At 38.4% G+C, this 24,562-nt stretch overlaps 2 protein-coding genes across 6 annotated transcripts; both read left to right on the forward strand.

The window, feature by feature from the left end:
* Positions 1–11,126: 11,126 nt before the first annotated feature.
* LOC140884829 (uncharacterized) lies at positions 11,127–15,239 on the forward strand. The gene is made up of 4 exons (XM_073291702.1): positions 11,127–11,221; positions 11,440–11,619; positions 13,544–13,701; positions 14,747–15,239. Exons 2-4 carry the CDS (start codon positions 11,463–11,465, stop codon positions 14,852–14,854), a joined length of 423 nt encoding a protein of 140 aa, XP_073147803.1. The 5' UTR covers positions 11,127–11,221; positions 11,440–11,462; the 3' UTR covers positions 14,855–15,239.
* Positions 15,240–16,156: 917 nt separating this feature from the next.
* LOC140879467 (uncharacterized) lies at positions 16,157–24,132 on the forward strand. Of its 5 annotated transcripts, none has more exons than XR_012149429.1 (5): positions 16,157–16,242; positions 16,462–16,903; positions 17,062–21,429; positions 23,099–23,170; positions 23,688–24,132. XR_012149429.1 is itself a non-coding variant. In XM_073283170.1 (3 exons), exon 3 carries the CDS (start codon positions 17,110–17,112, stop codon positions 21,397–21,399), a length of 4,290 nt encoding a protein of 1,429 aa, XP_073139271.1. In that variant the 5' UTR covers positions 16,157–16,242; positions 16,462–16,903; positions 17,062–17,109; the 3' UTR covers positions 21,400–21,598. The 5 variants fall into 5 exon arrangements, 1 of the variants encoding a protein (XP_073139271.1); XR_012149427.1 differs by having other exon boundaries at positions 23,738–24,132; XR_012149428.1 differs by having other exon boundaries at positions 16,462–16,740; positions 23,738–24,132.
* Positions 24,133–24,562: the final 430 nt, after the last annotated feature.

A 24,562-nucleotide genomic window follows, 5' to 3' on the forward strand; every position in this document is an offset into this window, starting at 1 on the left:
TAAAATCTCAGCTCTCAACTGATCGACGTTCGGTACCCACATCCTACCACGGTACTGAACGATACCATCCTCCACTGTATACAAGAGATTACCTCTAGCCTCATCTCTCTGTCTCCATCGCTGCAACTCCTCATCAGTAGACTGTGCCTCTCTAATCCGATCTCGCAGAACTGGCTGCACCATCAATACTGACAAGCTCGGTGCATGTCCACTCGGATAACACTCCAAGCCAAATCTTTGAATCTCGCTCTGTAGTGGTAACTGTACGGTCAAACATGATACCACTGACGACTTCCTACTCAAAGCATCGGCCACTACATTAGCTTTACCCGGATGGTAGCTAATGTCACAGTCATAGTCCTTCACCAACTCCAACCATCTGCGATGTCTCATGTTCAACTCCTTCTGTGTGAAGAAGTACTTGAGACTCTTGTGGTCTGTGAAAATCTTGCACTTCTCTCCATACAGATAGTGCCTCCAGATTTTCAAAGCGAAAACCACTGCTGCTAAATCCAAGTCATGCGTCGGATAATTCTGCTCATGAATCTTCAGCTGCCTCGACGCATACGCAATAACCTTACCACACTGCATAAGTACTGCGCCTAAACCCAGTTTAGACGCATCGGTGTACACCACTAACTCCTCGTGTGGTACTGTCATCGCTAACACTGGTGCAGTAGTGAGTGCTTCCTTCAGCTGATCGAAGCTCCTCTGACAGTCTGAACTCCAGATAAACTTCGCATTCTTCTTGAGCAAGGAAGTCAAGGGTACTGCAATAGAGGAAAAACCCTTGATGAACTTCCTATAATATCCTGCCAAACCCAAGAAACTGCGAATCTCTGAAGCATTCTTCGGAATACCCCAATTCTGCACTGCCTCAACCTTAGACTGATCAACTGCAATCCCATCTCTCGAAATAATGTGGCCAAGAAATGCCACCTGCTCAAGCCAAAACTCGCACTTGCTGAACTTGGCATACAACCGATGCTCCCTCAAAGTCTGCAAGGCTGTCTGAAGATGCTGTCTATGCTCCTCGATGCTCCTAGAATAGATCAAAATATCATCAATAAAGACTATGATGAACTGATCTAGATACGGCTGAAAGACTCGGTTCATGAGATCCATGAAAACCGCTGGAGCATTGGTCATCCCAAATGGCATCACTAAGAACTCGTAATGCCCATATCGTGTCCTGAAAGCAGTCTTGGACACATCTGTATCTCTAACATGCAACTGATGATAACCAGATCGCAGATCGATCTTGGAGAACACTGAAGCTCCCTGCAACTGGTCAAATAAATCCTCTATCCTCGGCAGTGGATACTTGTTCTTCACTGTGACCCTGTTGAGCTCCCGGTAATCGATGCACAGTCTCATACTGCCATCCTTCTTCTTCACAAATAACACCGGAGCTCCCCACGGAGAAAAGCTAGGACGAACAAAGCCTTTCTCTAACAACTCCTGAATCTGCTCCTTCAACTCTTTCATCTCGGTAGGAGCAAGTCTGTACGGTGCCTTAGAGATAGGCACGGTGTCTGGCACTAAGTCGATGCTGAACTCCACATCTCTCACTGGTGGAATTCCTGCAACATCCTCCGAAAAGACATCCGGAAAGTCACGAACCACCTCTATCTCTGATAATGATCTGCTAGATGGCTCTGAAGTCGTGACAATACTCGCTAGAAACCCCTGGCAACCCCGTCTCAACAACTTCCTCGCTTGAATAAGAGATATCACCTGAGGAATATCACTGCTCTGAGATGCATGAAAAGTGAACGGGTCGCCTACTGTAGGTCTCACTGACACTGATCTCCGACGAAAATCAATCGAAGCTCCATTGACTGTCAACCAGTCCATGCCCAAAATCAAATCGAATCCACTCAATGGCAAAACTACTACATCTGCTCGAATGGAGTGTCCCTGCAGCTCCAACTCCAGTCCTCGAATAACCTTCGAGGTAGAAATAATCTGCCCTGACGGCATAGTAACATCATACCCACTGTCACTACTATCAGGTGTGATGCCTACCCGCCTGATAAACTCCAGGGAGATAAACGAGTGCGTAGCCCCTGAATATAGCAACGCAAACGTGGAGTTGCCTCCAACTAGAATTCTCCCTGCACGCAGAAAATTTCCAACAGTTTCATACCACTACTAAATTTTTCCCCAACGAGTCATTACTAATTCTTAATCCTAATCACAAGTAAAACATGCTTCCTATTCTAACATGCAGTTAAATAACCCAAATAACAATAATTCCAAATTAAAGACTAAATTTTTAACCAAAGGAAAATTATTAAAATGCTAGGGATAAGATATACCGGTGATCAAGGAGGTGTCTGGATCTACCTCCTCGGCCTGCATCACAAACACCCTACCAGCGGTGTTCTTCTTCCTCGGGCAGTTAGCTATCTGATGCCCTGGCTCCCTACAGTGGTAGCAAACTCCTGCTCCCAATAGACAAGGTCCCGAATGCATCTTCTGGCACTTCGGGCAAGTAGGATAAGCTATGGCATTAGGGGCCCCGCCCCTCTGCTGCTGCTGTGGCCTCTGCTGCTGATTCGGGCCCTTAGACGGCCCTGTATACTGCTTCTTCGTAGGAGACTGCGAAGATGGTCGCTGGTACCCAGTCTGAAACTGCCTCTTCCCCTGCTGCTCCCTCTGAATCTCTGTCCGACCCTCCTCGGAACGCAAGGCTCTACTGACTGCAGACTCATAAGTAAGGACGTCTGCCATGCGAACATCATGCTTGATATCCGCCTTCAAACCTTCCACAAACTGCCTCAACTTCTCTGGTGGACTATCTGAAATCAGAGGCACAAAGTGACAGCCCCTCTCGAACTGTCTCACATACTCAACCACTGTCTTGTCCCCCTGACGGAGACTCATAAACTCACGGATCATGCGACTGCGCACATCCTCAGTGAAGTACTTGGCGTAGAAGATACGCCTAAACTCTGCCCATGTCAGTGTAGGAAGGTCAACTCCCCTGGCTGCACCCTCCCACCAGAGCGCTGCATCACCCCTCAGCATGTACGTCGCATAGTTCACCCTGTCGGTGTCTGTGATCCCCATATAAGCAAAGATGGACTCCAGAGAGCGAATCCATCCCTCCGCCACCAAAGGATCGGTGGTACCAACAAAATCCTTGGGTCCCTTCTTCTGGAACCTCTCAGCAACGTCCTCCTCATGGGACAACCTGGGACGAGTAGCCTGCTGCTCTAACAGAGCAGTAATCCCTGCCATCATATTCGCATTGGCCTGCTCCAATGCTGCTAGAGGGTTCTGCGGAGGTGGAGGTGGAGGTGGAGGTGTAGGTGGAGATCCCCCACGTCTGTTCATCGGTCTAGGAGGCATTCTGCACCACCACATATTTCTTTACGTAAATCGCCATGCATAACTAAGTTGTTTAAAATTAATGCTAACTTAAATTCTAAAAATTAAATCATGCTATAAACACTTAAAACTTACAGACCGGTAGCGTGGATTTCTGAGCTCGCATAGCAGTAATGACCCCTCCGAGGACCGTGCTTTGATACCAACTGAAACGACCCTAACTCTATAATTAATAAATAAATATGCGGAAAATTTTTTTTTTATACTTACTAAATAAAATATGTACATATATGCCCATACATATATGCACAGAATAAAAAGATTTAAAAATAAATAAATAAACAATAAAATACTTAAATAAAAATGCATTCTTTAAAATAAAATAAATATCTGAGTCAAATATTTAATTAAAAATACTGCATAAATAAAATGATTAAAATTTGCATGCACTGACAATATTCAATAAAATATTCAAAACTCACAGCCACTGAAAAATAATATAAAATGTGTAACGTACTGACATAATCAAAAACATGCATGTGACTCAGACATCTATCACGGTCACGGGGTCACTGCATGCCCGCTCATACATCCTCGCCTCCGGTGGGTACAATCTCATCCTCAACGTACTCACCTGCACCATACCAGTGTAGTGAGCCTAGAGGCCCAACATGCTAACATAACAAGGGTTTAAAATAATTTAAAACAATTAAATACTAATACATACATATACATGAATGAGCATGCTTGAAAATTTCATAACATAACATAACTTAACTTAAATAACATAATACATAAACATTGTTGAGCAATTTATTTTCTAATATCGCATGGTTGTATCCGTAGTGTAACCTTAAATCATACATTAAATACTGATCAGCGTGGAAACCAACGTACGTGGCGGTGACGAATCACCTCTTAAATTGGCAGTAAACTGCCCTTCAATAGTTCACATATGGGGACGAATCCCCCTTAAATTGTCACACTACTTCAACTTCCAACATAAAATATTTTATTATTGCTCAACCTTAAACATTTAATTATGCATAAAATTATTTCATGAATGCATGCACTTAAAGAAAATGTGTGTCCTTCATATATATTTAATTTAAATTTCTTACTAACATATAAATATTAAAATAACTTCAATGCATAAAAATAATTAAATATATAATCAGGACACATGAAATTTTCTCATGGATGGTCCTGGACTGCTGGCCCTAACACTCAAGCCCATTTACTTAAATCTGGCCCATTAACATACTTAAGCCCAATAAAATTGTTTTAAGCCCAATTAAAATAATTTAAAGCCCATAAAACATTCTAGGCCCAATAACAACTTAAACTGGCCCAATGGGCCCAAAAGCCCAAAGACTGGCCCAATAACTTTTATGGGCTCAAAAGCCCATAAAATTAATGGACTAACTTAATTAAAATTTTAAAAGCCCAAATAAAATTATTCGGGAGTCCAAATAATTTTATTTCTAATTAATTGGCCCAAAAACCAATTAATTCATAAAATATGTTAAAAATAAAAAGACTCGAGCCCGGCCCACCAAACCCGGACCCGGACTCACTTAACCCGACCCACGACCCACTGACTTGACCCGGACCCAAGAACCCGACCCGGACCCAGCCCTAACCCTAAACCCGAACTCACCTCTCCTCTCCTCCTCGGCCGCCGCGTGCAGCAGCCCTTATAGGGCTGCTGCCGCCCTGCTCCGGCCACCCCTGGCCGGAGCCCCACCGCCCAGACGTAGCCCACGTCTGGGCGGTCCTAACCTAGCCAAGACCCTAGCCCCATGCAGCCTGAACCGCCAAGGCCGAGCCCTCTTCCTCGAAACCCTAGCTGCGCACCCCATGGAGCCGATCGCCTCTTGGCTTGATTCTAGGCTCATTTGGCTCGAGCCCCTCGAGCCACTTGAGCCTAGACCCACCTTAGACATCCTACCAACCTTGACCAGCAGCTAGAACGATCCATGGCTTGTAAAAAAAAAACGTGAACATGATCAACAATTTCAAGCACCATATGCATACCTCAAAACCGATAGAATTTCTTAAAGAAACATAAATAAAAAAAATCGATGCATACACACACACACACTATAACACTGATATTGTACGAAAAATAGAGAAGAAATCATGCCTTTCACCGTAAAAACGAAGAGAAAACGAGCGTGAGACGATTCCGGGACGACGGGGGGCGATGACAATCGACTTGGACCTTCAAAAACCGAGGCTATGGTGTTCTTTCTTGTGGGAAGCCGATGAAGAAGATGATGGAGAGGGGAGGGAGGCGGCTACTAGGGTAATCGGTTAAGGGTTTGGGGTAGATTAGGTTAGAGTTTTATTTTTTTTTATTAAAATAGGTTTTAGGATAATTAAAAGTTTTAAATATAAAACCTAAAATTTTAAAACTCTAAATAAAAACTAAAATCTGATAATTTAAGTTAATCATATTCAAAATCCCGAAATTATAAATTTAGGAAATTTTAAAAATACTAAAAAGTCAATATTTTGGCTTATTTTGAATAAAAATGGACTCCTAAAATTATATAAAATTAAATACTAAAAATTTTGAGATAATAAAACTCAAAATAATATTTTAGGGCTCTAAAAAGGCTCATGAAATTAATTGGCTAGAAAGTTGTCATCTCGTCCGTCCACGGTCCCGTCTACGCGATAAAATAATTAAAATACTAAAAATCATAAAAATCACTAATTATGGGTTAAATGCTTAAAAATAAATTAAATCATGCACAAATAATTCACATAATTATTTAACCAATAAATCTAAAATTTAAATAATTAAATATCCTAATTATGCATGCAGATTTATGTATTTAAAATACCGGGTGTTACAGAGCAGCTATGGTCAAAAATTCATTTTTTAAGATAGAGAGATTAAATCCGATTTTCACCGTTCAAAATCAAGTTCAAGATGTTTTAAAGCTGCTGTCCAAATTTCGGCTCAATCCGACGGCTAGAACTCAAGATATGATTTTTTCAAGACGCGCTGTAACATATATATGCACGGAGGTGGCACGGGGTCCGGACATGTCGCGAGGAAAAAAATAATTTGAGGCAGAGGGCACCCGGAGGTGGGCACGGACCCTTATCCAGGGTCCGTGCATGTCGCAGAATCAGAAAAATAAAATTTTGGAAATTAAAATTCTTAACTTTCCTGGCTTTATTTTATGGGCTTTCAAATACATATAAATAAGAGAGTTTAGAACGTGATTAAAGGGTTACAATTGCACGCAGAGATCGTGAGGCGGCTAGGGCAGAGGCTTGAAGATTGAAGAACGCTTCATTCGAGTTTTTCTTCCTTTCTTCTTTAGATTATTAAAATTTTGTTGAATATTGTTTTCGTTATTTGAGTAGTTTTTCTTCAATCAAGACCGCGAGATTGGGCCAGACAATTTTATGTTGAATATTTGGATGTTTATTTAGGATTTTTGGATTTTTGTTAATATTATTGATTGTTGGATTTAAATTATGTCTTGTGAATAACCTGGTCAATTATTTACTTGCTTGTTAATTGATTCCAAGTCGACAGAGGAGGAATTGATTTCGATCGCTCCAATAATTGACATATGGGTAAATCGACTAGAAATAGTATTCGGTTTCAGTATGCGGTTTTAGGTGAAAACTGAATTATCACAAATATTGAATGCATTCATGTTTGATTAGAATTATGAAAATTAATCCGTCATAACTTGAATAGGTTTAACATGTTCTAGAAATAGACTGCTAAACAAGATAGGATAATTCGCCGTGATTTAAGATTAAATCTGGATTCTGGATTTGCCACTTGTTTGCATGATTTGTTTGGTACCTGTGTGTGTCTTGGTTGTCTCTATTTAATTGAATTTATTCTTCTTCTATTTTAATTCTTATTTTATTTTAGTAATTAAATTTTTATTTAATTTTTAGTGCTCGTTTTATTATTCTGTCTAGATTAAGCTAAATAATTAATTCTTGAGAATTGACAATAGTCCCTGTGGGATCGATACTTGGACTCTTTGTCTACTTTACTATTACTTGACCTAGTGCACTTGCTAGTTGATACCAAATTAAGCGGTCAAGTTTTTGGCGCCGTTGCCGGGGACTGTTTGGTTAATATTAGGAACGATTATTTGCTTGAGTCTAGAATTTTTTTTATTTTTTTATTATTATTATTAATTTCCTTTTGTTTATTTAATTATTTATTTTACCTTGTGAGGTACTTGGAGATGGTTAATCGACGGATTTTCACAAGGTTTACCCAACAGCTCGCATGCGATGATGAGCCAAAAGTAAATTTTGATGATGAAGATGAATATCAGTTCATGTCGAGTGTTGTTGGAGTGACGAACTTTCAATTTCAATATCACGTCAAGCTTGAGGGCGTAGGAAATCAAGACCCATACATAAAATCATATGATTCTCACTATGGGCGGCAATCGCTCTTTGATGATTGCTACTGTATAGTCGGGCTATAGACTATAACTTTAGCGCTGACTGGGAGGCAACCCAGTGTTTTCTTTTTCTTTTTTTTTTGTTTATTTATTTTTATGCAATTTCTATTAATTTTTGCTGCTCCTACGCCTTATCCATATTTTTTACATGTCCAATAGGTTGCACCCGCTACACCCAGTTTACTGCTGTCACCCCAAAAGATGCTGCCGAGGAAGATGAAGAGGATTTTTATGACCAGGGGAGTGTTATTTTTGTTTTCATTATGTGCTTGTTCGTTTTTGCATATTGTTCATTATTTCTAAAGCATTGAGGGTAATGCTTTGGATAAGTATGGGGGGATAAACTAGTTTTTAATGTTTTGTGTTGTGTTGCATCTGTCTTGTTTCATGTCTGTTTGCATCTTTGTCATTTTCGTGGTTGTTTGTCGTGTTTGTGTTGCATTCGTAACGTTTTCATAGTTGTGTGCATGTGTATTAAGTAGGATAATGAATGGGAGCCAATGATGATATGAAGTCATGATTTTTGTGAATTTTTTTTTTGTTTTTGCCCTTGACTTGACATGAGAAACCGTAGGTTGAACCGTAAATATTATTTTAAGCACTTATGTTAGACTGGTGAATTGTAGCGATATAATTGATGATGTTGTGCTTGTTTGACCATTGCACGGCAATAAGTGTTTGTTGATCCTGATTGTGTTCTTTGAGTTTCAATGATTGTATAGCATTGCACTTATGATCTTGAGCGCACCTAAATTTTTGAAAAATTAAAATTCACAAACTTTATGAAAAAATCACCTCCATCCGGGTTGTGGACTAGGAATTGAAATCCTAATTATCTAGTCTATGGCTAAGTCTGCGGATAAAATGGGGGTGTTCTCTTAAAAATAGCATGAATTTTTAATAACAATTCCATCCGGTCTTGGATAGTGATTGAAATCCTAATCACTTTTCCATAGCTAAGTTTGCGGGTTTCATGGGATTGTAGCTCCATCCGGGCTATAGATGAGGGGATTGAAATTCTAATCCTATCAAAGTTATAGCTAAGTTTGCAGGTAATTATTGGGGCTTAAAAATGTCGGGTGCAAAATCCGACGGTGCGTATTTATTCTCAAGGGAGGTGTGTTTGTGCTAGAGGTTGTTGGGAGGAAGATACACTTGATTTAGAAACTTGCACTGATATGTCATAGGTCGCTAAGCAGTCTTAAAATGGATTTTTTTTAAGTTGCATGTAACTGAAATAATATTACACACACACACACGTTCACGTTAAATCAAAGGTGTATCGTGAAGAGTTGAGGGAGTTTGTGGTTTTTAATTTGGCATGTGACTTCTCTGAGGCAAATTCTCATGAATTTTTCCTACTTTATTTTTGTTGTTTTTGTAGTGTTATTGTTGCATTGTTTGTCTTGCTCGAGGGCGAGGAAGATTAAGTATGAGAGAGTTGATAAGTGCATTTTGTGTGCATTATTTTGTGTTATTTTTATGTTTATTTTGCATGCATTCATATTTTTTTATAATTTTTATTCATTATTTATTGTATGTGTGTGCATTTCACTCTTTTGGTTGATTTTTGTAGAAATATTGAAGAAATCATGATTTTTTGAGCAAGAGAAGAGCCACAAGCATGAATTACGGAGCAGCTATGGTCAAAAATTCATTTTTGAAGATAGAGAGATCTAAATCCGATTTTCACCGTTCAAAATCAAGTTCAAAATGTTTTAAAAGAAATTGGATAAATCACGATTATTAAAAATAAAAGAATTTATCCATGTCACGATTCCCAAATTTATTATGTATCTCAATCAAATATTACTCGTTTGATAGACATGATATCTGCTGGATTGGTAACTAAGCCCAGGTTTGAATTGATTTTTGAACATGAACTATGATATGGATTGACAAAAGTTGGACAAGCCCATGGACAACCCATCAACACAATCTACCTTTGATTATATTTGTTCACATGGATTACAAAAGTAATTTACAAAACTACCCCTTCACTATAAATAATGAAAATCACATGGGTGGAAAGAAATTGGTCCACTTGACTAATAATTAAGAAAGAAAAGGGTATTTTGGTGAATATAAATTATTTGTACTAACTTATCCCACTTTTAAAAATCATTTCAAACATAAAAAAAAAAAAACTATCAAATGCATACTTATCTTTTCTTATCAATCAACATTCTAATCTAAGAGTTACCTCATCTCTGTACCAAACGGGGTCACACACACAGATATATATATATATTATATATATATATATATCATTCATCTAAGTAAATATATTAAGAAACTTAAACCAATTTAACCTTTACTAATAATTCCTTTGTGTTTTTATTTATTTATTTTTTTAAGCAAAAGTTGGAAGTCTTAGCTTTGGGGAGGGCGAGGACTGCACCAAATGAGAAAAAAAATGGGCAGCTATGTCTTGGAAATAATAAGAAATAAAGTTAAAATTAGAAAAAGTTACAATTTTGCTATTGTATATCTGTTTTTTCTTTTTATTTTTCAGTTTTATTTTTACGTTTTGTCAAATTTAAATTTTAGTTCAAAATCTTTATGAATTTTTTTTAAAAAAATTTAGTCAATATTTATGTAACATTGACATGGTAGTGACGTGTTTAGTTTCACTTCAGGAACTCACATAGTCACATGAGAAAGTGATTTTAAGTACCAAATTTTGAAATATACATGGATAATATTAAAATTTAACGATATAAATGATATTACCAAAATTGTAATTTTTTTTTTCCACATGAAAACTAATATCTATACTATCTATACTATTATATAAAGGTTGAGTGTCTTATAGTAACTACTCATGACACACCAAATCTATACTATCTATACTATTATATAAAGGTTGAGTGTCTTATAGTAACTACTTATGACACACCAAAAATCATATTCCAATTCTATCCTTTTTTGTCCACATTTTTCTCAACTTTTTTTTCCCACTAACATCTTCCATATTTTTTTTTTCAAATAATTGTATCATTTTTGCTTCTATGATTATATAATTTCAAACGTATATATCTCAAATATCAATTTGATTACATTAGCATATTAAATTTTTATTATCTTCCCAATAATTAATTTTCAATTACTAATAATATATTATTTTATGAATAAAAACGCATAAAATATTCATGTATTATATCGCACACGCAACTGTGCGTGCTTCTGTCGCTAGTATATAATAAATTTTTCGAAGGGTTGAGAATTTAGACGGAGGAGTATCATCACATCAGCCCAGCCCAACATGTAAATGTAGCTGGGCTTTAAAAATATTTTATTGGGCTGACAAGGATGTAAAATTGTGTTTGCAAAAAGCGGGCTTGCAGAACTTCCATAAAACTTCTCCTTTAAGCCTGCGTCGCTGCTCCTCTCTCGAGACGCCACTCATTGGCTTGATACCTGGGGTAAGCTTTCTGTTTAATTCACTGAATCGCCGGTAATTTTTTTGTTATGCGTGGTGTTAGTGGCAAATGATAGGAATAAATAGTACCCAGTTTGAGATTGTACCCATGGAGCTGAATTTATTTGGGAATTTTGTGATCTTCGCATTTTTAAGAAATTGTTTTTTTTAATTTGCGGTTGTTTGGTGTTCATTATTCATATTTTATCTTGCTTCTTGCAGAAAGTTATATCATTTTGAAAGTAATGTTTTTGACAAGGATATTTGGGAGGACGCTATATGCTGCTGCCAAATCTGAGGCTTCAGCTGCTGCTGCTGCTTCTTCCAAGTTTTCGCATAACCCACTTGAGGAGTTTTTCGAGGTTGATAGGAACCCGGAGGATGATAAACCGGTTGTCTGTGGTAAAACTACTGTCTCTGTCCACTGATTGGTAATGTTGTTTTTGTTTTTCTTGGTTGATATTATTTTAGTTTTGGATGCTTGGGCCTGGGATGCATTTTTCCTGATGCCTGAAGATTTTAGTGATGTATTGGAGAATTCAGGTTCTTTTAAATGGAAGAACAATGATAGTGTTAAGGTCATGGATTAAGGACCCTTTGATTCCTCACCGCCATTCCATTCTTTACCTTATTCCGTCTCATTCGTTCTTTTTGCAGTGCAGGAGGTAAGGATCGAACTGCAGATTTTGAACGTCTTAATATGATTGATCTGTTTTCTTAGGTGTAGTAAGACATATAACTGGTGCCTGAAAACTTGTTCTGTGAAAGACATAAAACTTTTGGCACGGGGTAATTTGGTAGATATTTGATTCTCTTATTTGAAGGAAGAGCACCCTTATCGTTAGTGAGTGGTTTCTTGCCAAGGGTTTCAACTGCATAAATAAAAAAGATTTTGTCGACAGATCTGGTCCTTAAATCAAGATGAGCTCATCAAAGGGATCATGCTGTTGCTAGAGAAGAAATGTATGGATAACATGTGTGGCCCCTTCAAAAAGGAAATGCAGGCAGGGTAGAGCTCGGAAGAAGGTTCAAGAATAGGGTAGGGTGCTGTCCTCAGGTCCTGTGTTGATCGCCGTTTACTCTGTTTTTTAGGGTAGAGCTCGGCAGAGGTTTCGAGAATAGGGTAGAGTCCTGTCCTTAGTTCCTGAGTTGATTGCCGCTTATTCTGCTTTCTGAACTCAGAAATTTCGGCGCTTAAGCTTACCAAAGAGTGAATGTACTCCTGGGATACAGACCTGTGGGGCTTTCATTCCCTGACTTGATAGTCCATAGCTCTTAAACAAAGACTTCTTAGCGGCTCGGCAGCTCTTTGCTCCCTGGACCTAGGCCCAGTAGTGAAGGTTGTCAGAGAGAAAATTTGTGATAACCATCATGTCGTAAGCCCCTGTCAGTGTCATGAACCTCTCAATAACCCAACAAAAATCCTATTTGAACCACAGTATACTTGAATTGACTTGGAATCTGGGGATGTAACTGTGAGAAGTTACAGTTGAAAGTTTGATGTTCAACTGATTTTCACTCACTTCATGTGATAACATAACACTTTAGCAGCAGACTTTAACACCAGTAAACACCAACTATCAGATTGCATTCTATATCTTCGGAGTCTGTTGCCTGATTTTGTTTCTCTTTTTCAAGTACTCCGAACTTTGATAATTGTGTTAGACCAATGTTGCTCGATAATCCAGCTGTTTCTATTTTCTCACTTGGAAAGTGAAGAATAAGATCATGTTTTCAATACCTATTTATAACCACCTTTTCTTGCTTTTGTATCCTATGTTCAATGTTGTAGTAATATCATTGATCATGGCCTTTCCTAACTTCAAGGGAAGAAATTCAACTGTTCTACTGAAAGTTTTTTCCTCGTATTATTATGTGGTTGGTAGTTATGGCTCTTGACTGATTAATGTGCCTTTCATCTGGCCATTGTCACAGTGCTAAGATTCATCATTAACTGCTTCATTTTCTCCTTGATAGATTGCATTCCGAGCTTATTTATGTGTGAAATGTACAAAAGATGTTCAATAAAGTGTTCTCATTAATTAGTGCATATTCATCTGAGTGGGCGACTGATTTCATAAGACCAGATACCATGTATGGCTGCAATAACTTTGAGACATACACCAGTACATGTTTAATGTTTGTGTTCTGAAAATGTTTAGATAGTCGCCATTCATAAAATTTGATATATTCAACTCCATCAGCAGATTGATTGAGATAAATTCTTCTGTATATACCTGATAAATCTTCATTGGAAGAGTTATACTTGCTTTTGGTGTGTTGATGTTGTTATTTATCATTCTGACAGAGAGTTTTAATTTTTCAGGTAGGAGTTGGAAGGCTTCTGAACTGCGTCTCAAGTCTTGGGATGACCTCAACAAGCTCTGGTATGTGCTTCTGAAGGAAAAGAATATGTTGATGACTCAGCGGCAGATGCTTCATGCTCAAAACCTGCGATTTCCCAATCCAGAACGTATCCCAAAGGTGTAACTTTACTTCTGATTTGACAAAGTAATTTATTGTGTTGATTCTCAACTTATCCATCGCATCTTGTTCCTATGTCTTCTGATCATGGTAAGGATTCTTCTGTGTGTGCATCTGATCGCTGCTGGTACCTAGCTTCATGTTCTTTCTACCAGTCACTAGTACAGCTTTGCTGTATGTGTTTGAGAAAGACTCTTCCCTAAACGTGCGTGTGTGCTGAATAATTGCCTAAAAAATTGGGCTCGGTAATGACTCTCCTGGCATAATTAGCCTCTTAGACTTGTACTATCTAGATATGGCTTAGGTAGTGTTTGTAACCTCTAAAAATAAGTGATTATGGAAATTTGTTAAAAGAATCTCTTATTTTTAGAGGTTGCAAACGCTACCTTAGTCCCCTACTAGCACCTGTGTTTTAGCTATTATATAGAGAATTGGGCCTGCCTTAAATTGGCGGTTATGGGTTTTATTGGGGATAAAAGGTTTACAGACAACTGTCCACTTTGGTGAGAAGTATACACCAATGGTAGATCCATTTTTGGTTTCCCTTTTATTCCTGTGTTAATCTGTCAATGGGAAACATTAACATAGCAGATCTACCATAGTTTTGAAATTTTCTTAAGGCCGTAGGTAGAAATTGGTATGTCAACTAATTCAAAATCCTATTAGAACAAATATTTTCAACTTAGTTCTGCAGGTGGTGGCAGTCACTGCAAAGGAATATTACATGTGATGCATAGCGTCTATCTTCATATTCTTCATACTATGCACCTATACATAACTGATATTATCTTGATGTAGTGTAGTGTCCTTGCTCTTCTGCGAGTGACACATCCTGGCCAACATTTTGTATTGTCTGCCGAATTATCAGAGTACACTGAGTTTCTTGCATCATTCCAATAGCTTATGTCCCAGTTTCTCATGACAATCCCAAATTTCAATAAATAACCGCTTGGATGGCCATGTGATATATACTTGCAGCCCGATTGCACCCACTGAATCACGGTCTTCTTCTATTACTTATCCCTCCCTTGTTATGAATGAACAGGTAAGAAAGTCAATGTGCCGAATTAAACATGTGCTGACCGAGAGAGCTATTGATGAAGCAGATGCTAGGAGGTCGGCAGAGATGAAAAGGATGATCAACTCATTATAAATTTTTACTCCGGTCTTCACTATTAGGGTCGGCTGAACCTGGATGAGTTGCATCCTTCCATATTCCCCTTTCTTGTTTTTGGCAGCCATTTTGTGTCCAAATTCTGAACCCGTGGTTACGGACCAAAATTTCTACTATGTTGCCATGTAGTTGTAGATCTTGGTCTCATCTTCCAGTATTTTTGACACAATTTGTATTGAGCCTTGGGCCCATGTGTATCTCCCCGAAGTGTTAAAATGCGCTTGTGTTACAGGCTTTCTTTCTGAACCAATTTTACTTCGTAGTGGTTGTATTTTCTGTTTTTTCGATTCCATGGCTTTTGTTAAATATGTATCCATACAATATATGTTATCAAATCGTATTTGAGTTGATGATTGGATGATAAGAGATTGGGAGATAGATATTTTAAACTATAGTTTTTTAATTAAAAATAACACTTTTTTTTTTAAAGTTTAAACATGACATATTTAGGTAGTGTTTTGGAATGGAATGATTCTAGAAAGCACTTAGAAGCATTCCAAAACTATATCAACTTCGATTTTCTATTGATAAGGAAACTATTTGAAGCTCTATTTGTCAACCGACTGAAGGTATTTTCGGTGGTAAAAAAGTTCATACAGATGATATGAAAAAGCAATCTACTCTTCGGTGATTATCATATGTATTGGGTACGGTTTCGTCAATTAAACAAGTCTAGTTGTTTATATGACTTGAGTCAAATATTAGATGAACGGATGGTCGCATCCACACCAAACATTGTTTTAGCATATTATAACATTCGTTATTTTGATTGTCCTTTGAAAACATTTAAAAATACAGATTAAGATGTCATTATCGTTCAAATTTAAATCACTTACCTTTAAATTAGGAGCAACAATTAGGAAGCACATAAATATGACAATAGACAAAATTGATAAGCTACCTAAATTAGCTAACAATTTATGTGAGTTTGGATGAAATGATTGAAGTATTAAATCAATCGTTTTCGAATTGAAAAAGGTAGAAAAAGTCAAAAGAGTCGGGTCAACTGATTGCAGGAAAGCCACGAATTGTATGACGCCCCAAATACCCGCGTACCTTTACGGGTGACACTATCATCATCTCATCTCTGGGCTGCCCGATCTGCCCGGACTGCCCGCTTCCTTTTCCCCAGTATCAAGTACAACACATCTTTACTTTTGCCGTCTGACGACGTCGTTTTCATTATTAATTAAATTAAATGGTTTTGTTTTGTTTTTATTTTATTATTTATTTATTTAATTTTAATTTTAATTTTTTATTTTAATAAATGTCTCTCTAGACGAACAGGCTTTGTCTTTTTTCACCTTCGTTTTCTCTCTCTAAAGTTCCTCGCTGTCTGTCTCTCTCTGAATCGAAAAATTCCGCAGGTCCCTCTATTTCTATTTCTATTTCTCTCTCGCTGTTGTGCTTTGTCAGGTTTTGCGCACGTGTGTGAGTTTTTTGTGTGTGTTGATTTTTTATTTTGGGATGTTAATTATCATCTGATTGTCGCGTGTGTGGATTGTTATCGCTTTTGGGTTTTGGTGGTTTTTGATTGATTGGGTTTAATTTTTCGATCTGAAAGTTTTGAAACTGGATTTTTTCAGGTTTTTCGATCGGAGAATCCAAGCTGTCGAAAAAAAAGAAATAAAGGCAGGGTGGATTAGGGTTTCTGCGTAATTGGACGATCTAGGGTTTTTCCCGTGGTTGGATTGTGCTATTTCGGCGTTTGTCTTGGTTGTCCGGGAATTTTATTGGGCGACTTGAGGAAATGGAAATTTGAGTTATTGAAGTGGGGGTTTCGAGGAAAGGGGGATTTATAGCTGGAAGGTGAAAGTTTTTCTGGACGATGTTGGTGTGTTGGGTTGAGGAAAATTGGGATAAAGGTAAAATGTTCAATTATGCATCATAGGTTTCATCGGAACTGCTAGAATTGGGAGGGGGGTTTTTCTCGGTCCTACCCCTGGCTGCTACTGGGCATTCTTCTCGTGTTTTCTTCTACCACAACCAGAACGACTTTTGGTTTTTATTTATTTATTTTTATTTAAGGTATTTCATTGAATGGGTATCTATTTTTGTGTTTTTATGAATTTCGTGTCATTATTTTCATTAGAGGTAATCCTTCCATGATTTATTGTTTAATGTTATTTAAGGTAAACTTTCCGATTATGCGTCAGAGGTTTTATGATCTTTTTATTTCTTAACAGGATCAACAAGAAGTAATAGACAAGCTTTGATACCAAATTAAGACAGAAATGCATGCAACATTGCAGCCTGATGATCGATCTCCGAAGCAAGTTAATACTCCATCTTCGACTGTACAACTGAAGCCTGGTTGTGACAGTGGTCAAAATAGTGGGACAACTTTTCCTGCTCAAGTCAAGGGAAAGAAGAGGGACAGAGCTGATCATGGTGCTGATTCTGCGAAAAGAGAACGTTCTTCTAGGGCCAATGATGAGGATTATGTTCAATTCAAACCTGGAATTAATTTGAAAGCTGAGATAACGCGAATAACAGATAAAGGAGGGGTCACAGATGTGGATGGGGTTGAGAAACTTATCCAGCTAATGCAATCAGACAGGATGGAGAGAAACAGGGATTTGCTTAGTCGATCCATGCTTGCCGGTGTAATGGCTGCTACAGACACAGTTGAGTGCCTTAATCGATTTGTGCAGCTCAGGGGTTTGCCAGTGTTGGATGAATGGCTACAGGAAATCCATAAAGGGAAGATTGGCGATGGTAATAATTTAAAGGACAGTGATAAATCTGTGGAAGAATTTGTTTTGGTTTTGCTTCGTGCGCTGGATAAGTTACCTGTGGACCTTCACGCCCTTCAAACGTGCAACATTGGTAGATCTGTGAATCATTTACGGTCACATAAAAACTTGGAAATCCAGAGAAAGGCACGAAGTTTGGTTGATACTTGGAAAAAACGCGTTGAAGCGGAAATGAATAGTATTGACACAAAGTCTGGTTCAGCCCAAGCTATATCTGGCTGGCCTTCTAAATCACGCCTTCCAGAGGCCTCACATGGTGGTAGCAAAACTCCAAGTGGCTCTGACGTCGCCTTGAAAAGCTCAGCTGCCCAGAATTATGCATTGAAAACCACTTCTACAAGGCCTTCACATGGGGATAGTAACATAAAATCTACAACGTCATCCCCTGGACCTTTGAAATCTTCTTCATCACCTGCAGCTGGCAAGGAGAGCCAGCCTAGAGTTTCTTCTGGAGGGACTCCTGATGTCCCTCTAATCAGGGAGGACAGGAGTAGTAGTTCTAATCAATCTAATAATTGCTGTCAGTCTTTTTCAGGGAAGGAAGACGGGAGGAGCTCTTCTGCAGGTTTACTTACTGTTAACAAGATATCAACCAGCACTATTCGTACTCGAAAGAATAGTGGAATTCATGGGGTACCTGTAACTGGAATTCAGAAAGAAACTAGCTCTGGCAGAGGTTCATTAGCACAAAAGACTACGGTTTTGGAGAAGTCTCAACCGTCTTCAACATTTGGAAGGGCTCTTGAAGGACCCGTAACTGAAGGTAGCAGTCATAAGCTAATTGTTACAATATCAAATCAGGTACGAAGTCCTGCCCATGGTGTCAGTGGAGAGTCTCTGGAAGATCCCGGCTTAATGAGCAGCCGAGCTTCTTCTCCAGCACTTTTAGACAAGCATGAGCAGTTTGAGCACACTTCAATGGACAAGACTGATTTGTGGCGAAACGACGACTCAAAAGATTTGTTGACTGGGTCAGGGGAGGATGCCGGTTCTCCTGTAGCTCTTCCTGAGGAAGAGCAAAGTGTAACCACTGATGACTCCAGGAGATTAAGTGAAGGACTCCCAAAAAATCAGCTGAAGACGTCAAGGTCCCAAGTATCTTCTTTCAGCCCTATGAATGCTCTAATTGAGAGCTGTGCTAAATATTCTAGAGCAAATTCATCTTTGTCGCTCGAAGATGATGTTGGAATGAACTTGCTTGCTAGTGTGGCTGCAGGAGAAATGTCAAGATCTGACTTGGCTTCACCTACTGATTCTGCGGAAATAAGCACTCCAGCTGTTGAAGAGAACTGTGGTGCAGATGAGGAAAAATCCAAGCCTTCCCCTGAAAATTACATGTCAGCAGTTCCAGGTAAGTATTGCATTGATGCTGATAATAAGGAACAGTCTGCTTTAGAGGGTAGTTTAGTGTCTGAAGATGGATTGCATGTGCCTAAGAAAGTATCAGTTAAGTTTACTGGTGACAATGAATGTCCTCCATCCCATACTCCGGAAGATGTACATACCAGAGAGGGTAACAAACACTTGAATTCTTCTATCTTGGATTCGCGAAAAAATATTTACCGTAAGTTGGACACTGTTGAGAAGTCTAATGTAAAGGCAGATACTATTTCCACCGAGAATGTTATGGATGACAAGTTCGATGAAGATATTCATGAAGACACTTCCAGAACTATTGGTTCTAATGGTATTTTAAATCGTAAAACCCATGAAATTAAGGCCACAGTGATGGAGGAAAAGGGGGGTACTCTTATGGATGAGGGTAGTTCAATGACTGAAGTTGCTGGGTCAAAACAATTGTGTGAAGGTGACAACAAAAAGGATTTTAGTGAAGGATCAAACACAGGAAATAATTCACAACAGAAATTGAGTGCTATTATTGTTTCTGGATTTGCAGAAAGAGAGAATAGTGAAAAGCAACAACAAACTGCATGTGCTGAGAACTCAGCGTTAAAAGGTGGTGATGAAGTCAACTTTGGAAAATCAGTTGAAAAGGATTCTAAGGATTTCATAATCAAGTCTGAAATGCCGAACTTCAGTGAGGAAGTGGTCAGAAATGCAGATATTGAAAGGCATAGCTTGGCTACTTCATGTTCTGGATCTGATGATTTAAAGAATCAGAAAGGCACAAATGTTGAAAGCAAGAAGATGTTAGATCATTCATTGCCTTCTGTGAGAGGGTGCAGTGTGGATCATGAAGCTCCGCAAAAGATCGAATTTAAAGGTCCCAAGTCTTCTAGCATTCAAACAGATGGGGTTCAGAATCGTGATTCTATTGTTGTAGAGGCTTGTTCCTCTGCTGCAGGACAGACACATACAGACTCAAAAATAAAGTTTGATTTAAATGAAGGTTTTAGTGCCGACGATGGCAAATACGGGGAGCCCGTCAGTTTAGTATCATCTGGTTCAACGAATGTCCATATTATTAACTCAGTACCGTTTTCTGTAAATTCTGTCTCGGCCTGTAACTCTGCTTCCATTACTGTTGCCGCCGCCGCCAAAGGTCCCTTTGTTCCTCCAGATGACTTAGTGAGAAGTAAGGGGGAACTTGGGTGGAAGGGATCTGCTGCAACTAGTGCATTTCGGCCTGCTGAACCCAGAAAATTTTTTGAAACAGCATTTGGTTCAATGAGTAATGCATGTTCTGATGCTTCAATAAGCAAACAGGGTCGCATACCCTTGGATTTTGATCTTAATGTAGCGGATGAGAGAGTTCTCGAGGAAATAGCTTCTCGAGATTCTGCTATGGCTGTTGGTTCAACAACTGGTTTTGTCAGTAATCTTGCTACTTCGTTGAACGACTCCCTGAGTTCTGTGCTTGTCCCTGGCTCTGGAGGGCTTGATCTAGATTTGAATAGGGTTGATGATTCAACTGAAAATGCTTATTGCTCCACCAGCAACTATCAGAAAGTAGAGGGTTCCATTGCACGCATTAAACCTTTAGGTGGTTTACCTACTGGTGATGGTCGGAGGGATTTTGATCTCAATGATGGGCCAATTGTCGATAATGCTAGTGCTGAGCAGTTCTCGATCAGGAAGCAAGTCAAGGGCGTTATACCATCTCAATCGCATCCTCCAGGACTTAGAATGAACAGTCCTGGAGTGGGAAGTTACTCGTCTTGGTTTCCACCTGGAAATACTTACTCAACAGTGACAATTCCTACGATATTACCCGATCGAGCTGACCCACCTTTTCCAGTTTTTCCACCTGGTGCACCTCAGAGGGCATTTGGTCCTATCGGTGTCACCCCGTTTACTTCTGATGTTTATCGAGGATCGGTTTTGTCATCATCTCCTGCAGTTACTTTCTCATCTAGCCCTTTCCAGTTTTCCGTCTTTCCCTTTGGGACTACTTTTCCTCTGCCTTCAGCCACCTTCTCAGTTGGGACAAATTCATATGCAGATTCCTCATCTGGTCCTAGGTTGTTTGCACCTCCTGTAAATTCACAGTTTCTGGGACAGGTTGGTCCTGTGGCATCCCAATTTCAAAGACCTTACGTGGTTAACCCTCCAGATGGTAGCAGCAATGGCATGTTGGAGAACAACAGAAAGTGGGGCAGACAGGGTCTGGATCTCAATGCAGGCCCCGGAACCATGGAAGAAGTCAGGGAGGATTCATTCGCACAACATCCTGTTGCCAGCACACAAGTTGTAGTAGAGGAGCAAGGCCGGATGTATCCAGTTCCAGGTGGTATTTCGAAGAGGAAGGAACCCGAAGGCGGGTGGGACAATGAGAGTTTTAGATACAAGCAGTTTTCGTGGCAGTAGGAATGTGAATGTACCAGTCCCTGAAGTCCTGTAAGTTTTTTTCATGCATTGCAGAATAAAATTTAGAATATGTTTAGGGAAAAAAATTTGATTTGTACAATATTTGTTCTCTGTAGTAATACACCTACTTCATTTTGTATGCTATTCAAATGGAGACTCTTCACACGATCCAAATATATTTGAATCACGAGATTGTTTCTGTTGTAAGAATTTTTTTTTTAAAAAAAAAAAATTACCCACTCATACACAGAATGTATCTTAAACCCAGGCCTGTCATGAGCCCTATGAGCGTGGTTGGCCACAATAAATTCACAAGTTCATTTTGAGTTGTGATGCTTGAAATGCTAAATGTCAGTTATCTTTTCATCTTAAAGTACTTGGTATGTGATTGCATGAAACAAGGGTTTATAGGGTAATGTAACCCGTCACTTTTTTTAAAACTTGTTTTGTTAGAAGCAACCAATACATGGAATTGGCCCAGCTCTTGAATGGTATGATTTTCTCTGTCAGCGACTAAGGATGCTTGCCAGATGAGAGATTTTGTTTTTTCTTTTGAATGGTGTCGAGCTTTGGCAATTTTTTACTGAATTTGTGCCAAGTGTCTGGTAAAGATGACCCTGCATTAGTGTATGTCCAGTTACCTAAGCTGGTTTTTGTTTTTCCTAATAGTAATGTTATTTGCGGTCATCAGTTATCATGTTCTGTATGTGTGTTGTTACAAAAAATTAATATAAAGACGTACACATTTTAGTTCTATTCATCAATCCTCTTCTTTTTTTTTATTAAATGTTATGTTTTTTTGTTTTCTTTTGTCCTTGTTCCATGGAACTAGCCACATTCACATATGCTTTGAATTCTTCATACCTGGTCTTCTACTCTATCTCTCCCTCTCTCTCCATTCTAGCCTTCTATAGTTCTATGCAATTAGCGATTTTCCTACTCCATGGATTGTTTACTGGACATCTGTGTGTTGGAAGCTCAACAAATAATGTTAGGGTTTTTACTGTTATTTGCAAGCTTATATGTTCTACTATTGTTTAACTGGTAAGTCACATTTAAGTGTGCGATAATCTATTAGCCTAGAATAGGATGTAGTGGAGGGCTTGTAGATTTGAATCAATATTGCACAAGTGGAAACAAACAAATGATTATGGGGGGTGACAAGGGATCTTATGATACCCTATCCTCATGGCAAACACATCCCTAAAGCGTATGATAGATGGCTATTCTGATAGATGCCTAATTATTTTCCCATCTTGAATGCAGTCTAGATGCTTCATGTTTCTGACAGATGGCCTGTGTTCTGTTACTGTGGCTCATTAACTATGCAGCAATTCACGAATTATAAGGGGAAAACTCATTATATTTATTAATTTGTCTGTAAGATATGTATATGGATGCCCCTTTCAGCCTGATACCTTTGATTTTCCATGATTCAGGCTTCGTATAACTTCTTATATAGAATCGACATTGAATGATACAAATACTTTTATAAATATTCACAGATTTTATATTTGTCAATTGGTTCATCTCTCAAACGAGCAGTGTAAAATGTGACTGGGATATATGGGCAAATTGTTGTTGTTTTAGTATGAAAACAAGACTGTTGTTGGAAACAGAAAAATGTAGTTTTCAGAATTTTTTTATGATTATTGATAACTTATGATTTGACTTGTATTTGCACCGATGTCAATGACAGGTGTTTGGGGATGATTACGTATTGGTGTCATAGGGGTGTAGATTCTCACCAGCCCTCCATTTTAACTTTGGGGTGAGTGTCTTTCTTACAAGATGTATTCTATTTAGTTATATAAGTATAAAATATAATTAGTAGTCCCTCTATAACAGCTCAACGTCCTGGTAGGAATAAGTGGCAGCCTGTTTGTTTTATGGTCTCATAAGCATTTAAAGATTACATGGAACAGGTGAATGTAACAGAAGCATTTTTTACGTTATATGTGGGCCAGTAAGTTTGGCTTCAAGTGATGCAAATAGGAATTATTGTATTTGTTATTTAACCGTAGTTAATTATTTCGCTGCACACAGCACTAATTTTTATGCATCTTTCTACTATTTTTCCGTTTGCATTGTACAATTTCAAGCTGTAATGTGACTCCCTTTGTTCACTTGGTCAAATTTCATCATCCGTAGTGGTGATCCTCATAGGACCCCTTCAGAAAATGTTTCTGCTGTAACTTGAAAGTCACTCTTTGCATCTTTTTGGTGATAGTATAACAGTCGTCTGTCGTTTATACTAATTAGCCTCTTGTTCGTTTTACTTTTCCTAGTGTTTGAAGCTGATTCCTGAACAATCAATTTTCTGGTTTACCTTCCATAGGATGGGAAATTTAGGAGAAAGGTAGATGTGCATACAACCTTCCTGGTTAACCATTCCTGAGGCGGCGGGGTCGTAGAAAATTATTGTTCGATGCCAAGCAGAATCATTCGTGTTTGACTCTAATTAACCCTTTCTCATCTTTATTTTTTCCATTTACAAATTTATGAGTAGGTTTTAACCTTTTTTTGGTACTAAAGCTTATTTGGTTGGTGTCCTTTAGTTTCCATTGCCTTTGTTGTAGTATTGTAATTTGGTTTTCGATCTTACCCCGAGTATTTTCATATGCTCAATTTACATTTGTAGAATCGCTGTTATTCGACATGTACTCATCGGTTGATGTTATAATGTACATATATTTGTTGATCATGTGATGGATGCAGTAATGATAATATATACATGTATTTAAACATTGTTTCTATTTCCTATTTTTTGTCGATATTGTTACTGCTTTTGCTTGGTTGATGCTAGATTTGCGCATAATGATTAAATCATGAAGGTAGAAATCCAATCCTAAACAGTTTACCATACCAAGAAATTCCTAACTTGGCAAAAGACAAAAAAAAAAAAAAAATTTGTTTGATTTCAATTCAAAACCTAGCAATTCGGGCTTGATTAATGACCTGCACACTGCTAACCATGGTTTTTCGACATCATGGTGTTGTCCAAAATATGCAACTTTGACGATGGTTTATATCGAAAATAAACTGAAACCGGCCTGAGCTCAAACCCAAGCAAACTTAGAATTTGATGGAAAAATTGTCAAATTTAAGATGGAATATCCCATCTACCCCTGTTTGTACTGCATCATGAGGTTGGGTAGAGGAA

The sequence above is a fragment of the Henckelia pumila genome, chromosome 2 (assembly GCF_033568475.1).
Source record: "Henckelia pumila isolate YLH828 chromosome 2, ASM3356847v2, whole genome shotgun sequence".
Classification (NCBI taxonomy): domain Eukaryota; kingdom Viridiplantae; phylum Streptophyta; class Magnoliopsida; order Lamiales; family Gesneriaceae; genus Henckelia; species Henckelia pumila.

What these genes read in the sequence shown, in the direction of transcription:
- LOC140884829 (XM_073291702.1), top strand. Translation starts at nt 11,463, where the DNA reads ATGTTTTTGACAAGGATATTTGGGAGGACGCTATATGCTGCTGCCAAA. An exon ending in TGATAAACCGGTTGTCTGTG is followed by an intron (nt 11,620 to 13,543) that starts GTAAAACTACTG and finishes TTAATTTTTCAG; the next exon opens with GTAGGAGTTGGAAGGCTTCT. An exon ending in ATCCAGAACGTATCCCAAAG is followed by an intron (nt 13,702 to 14,746) that starts GTGTAACTTTAC and finishes ATGAATGAACAG; the next exon opens with GTAAGAAAGTCAATGTGCCG.
- LOC140879467 (XM_073283170.1), top strand. Translation starts at nt 17,110, where the DNA reads ATGCATGCAACATTGCAGCCTGATGATCGATCTCCGAAGCAAGTTAAT.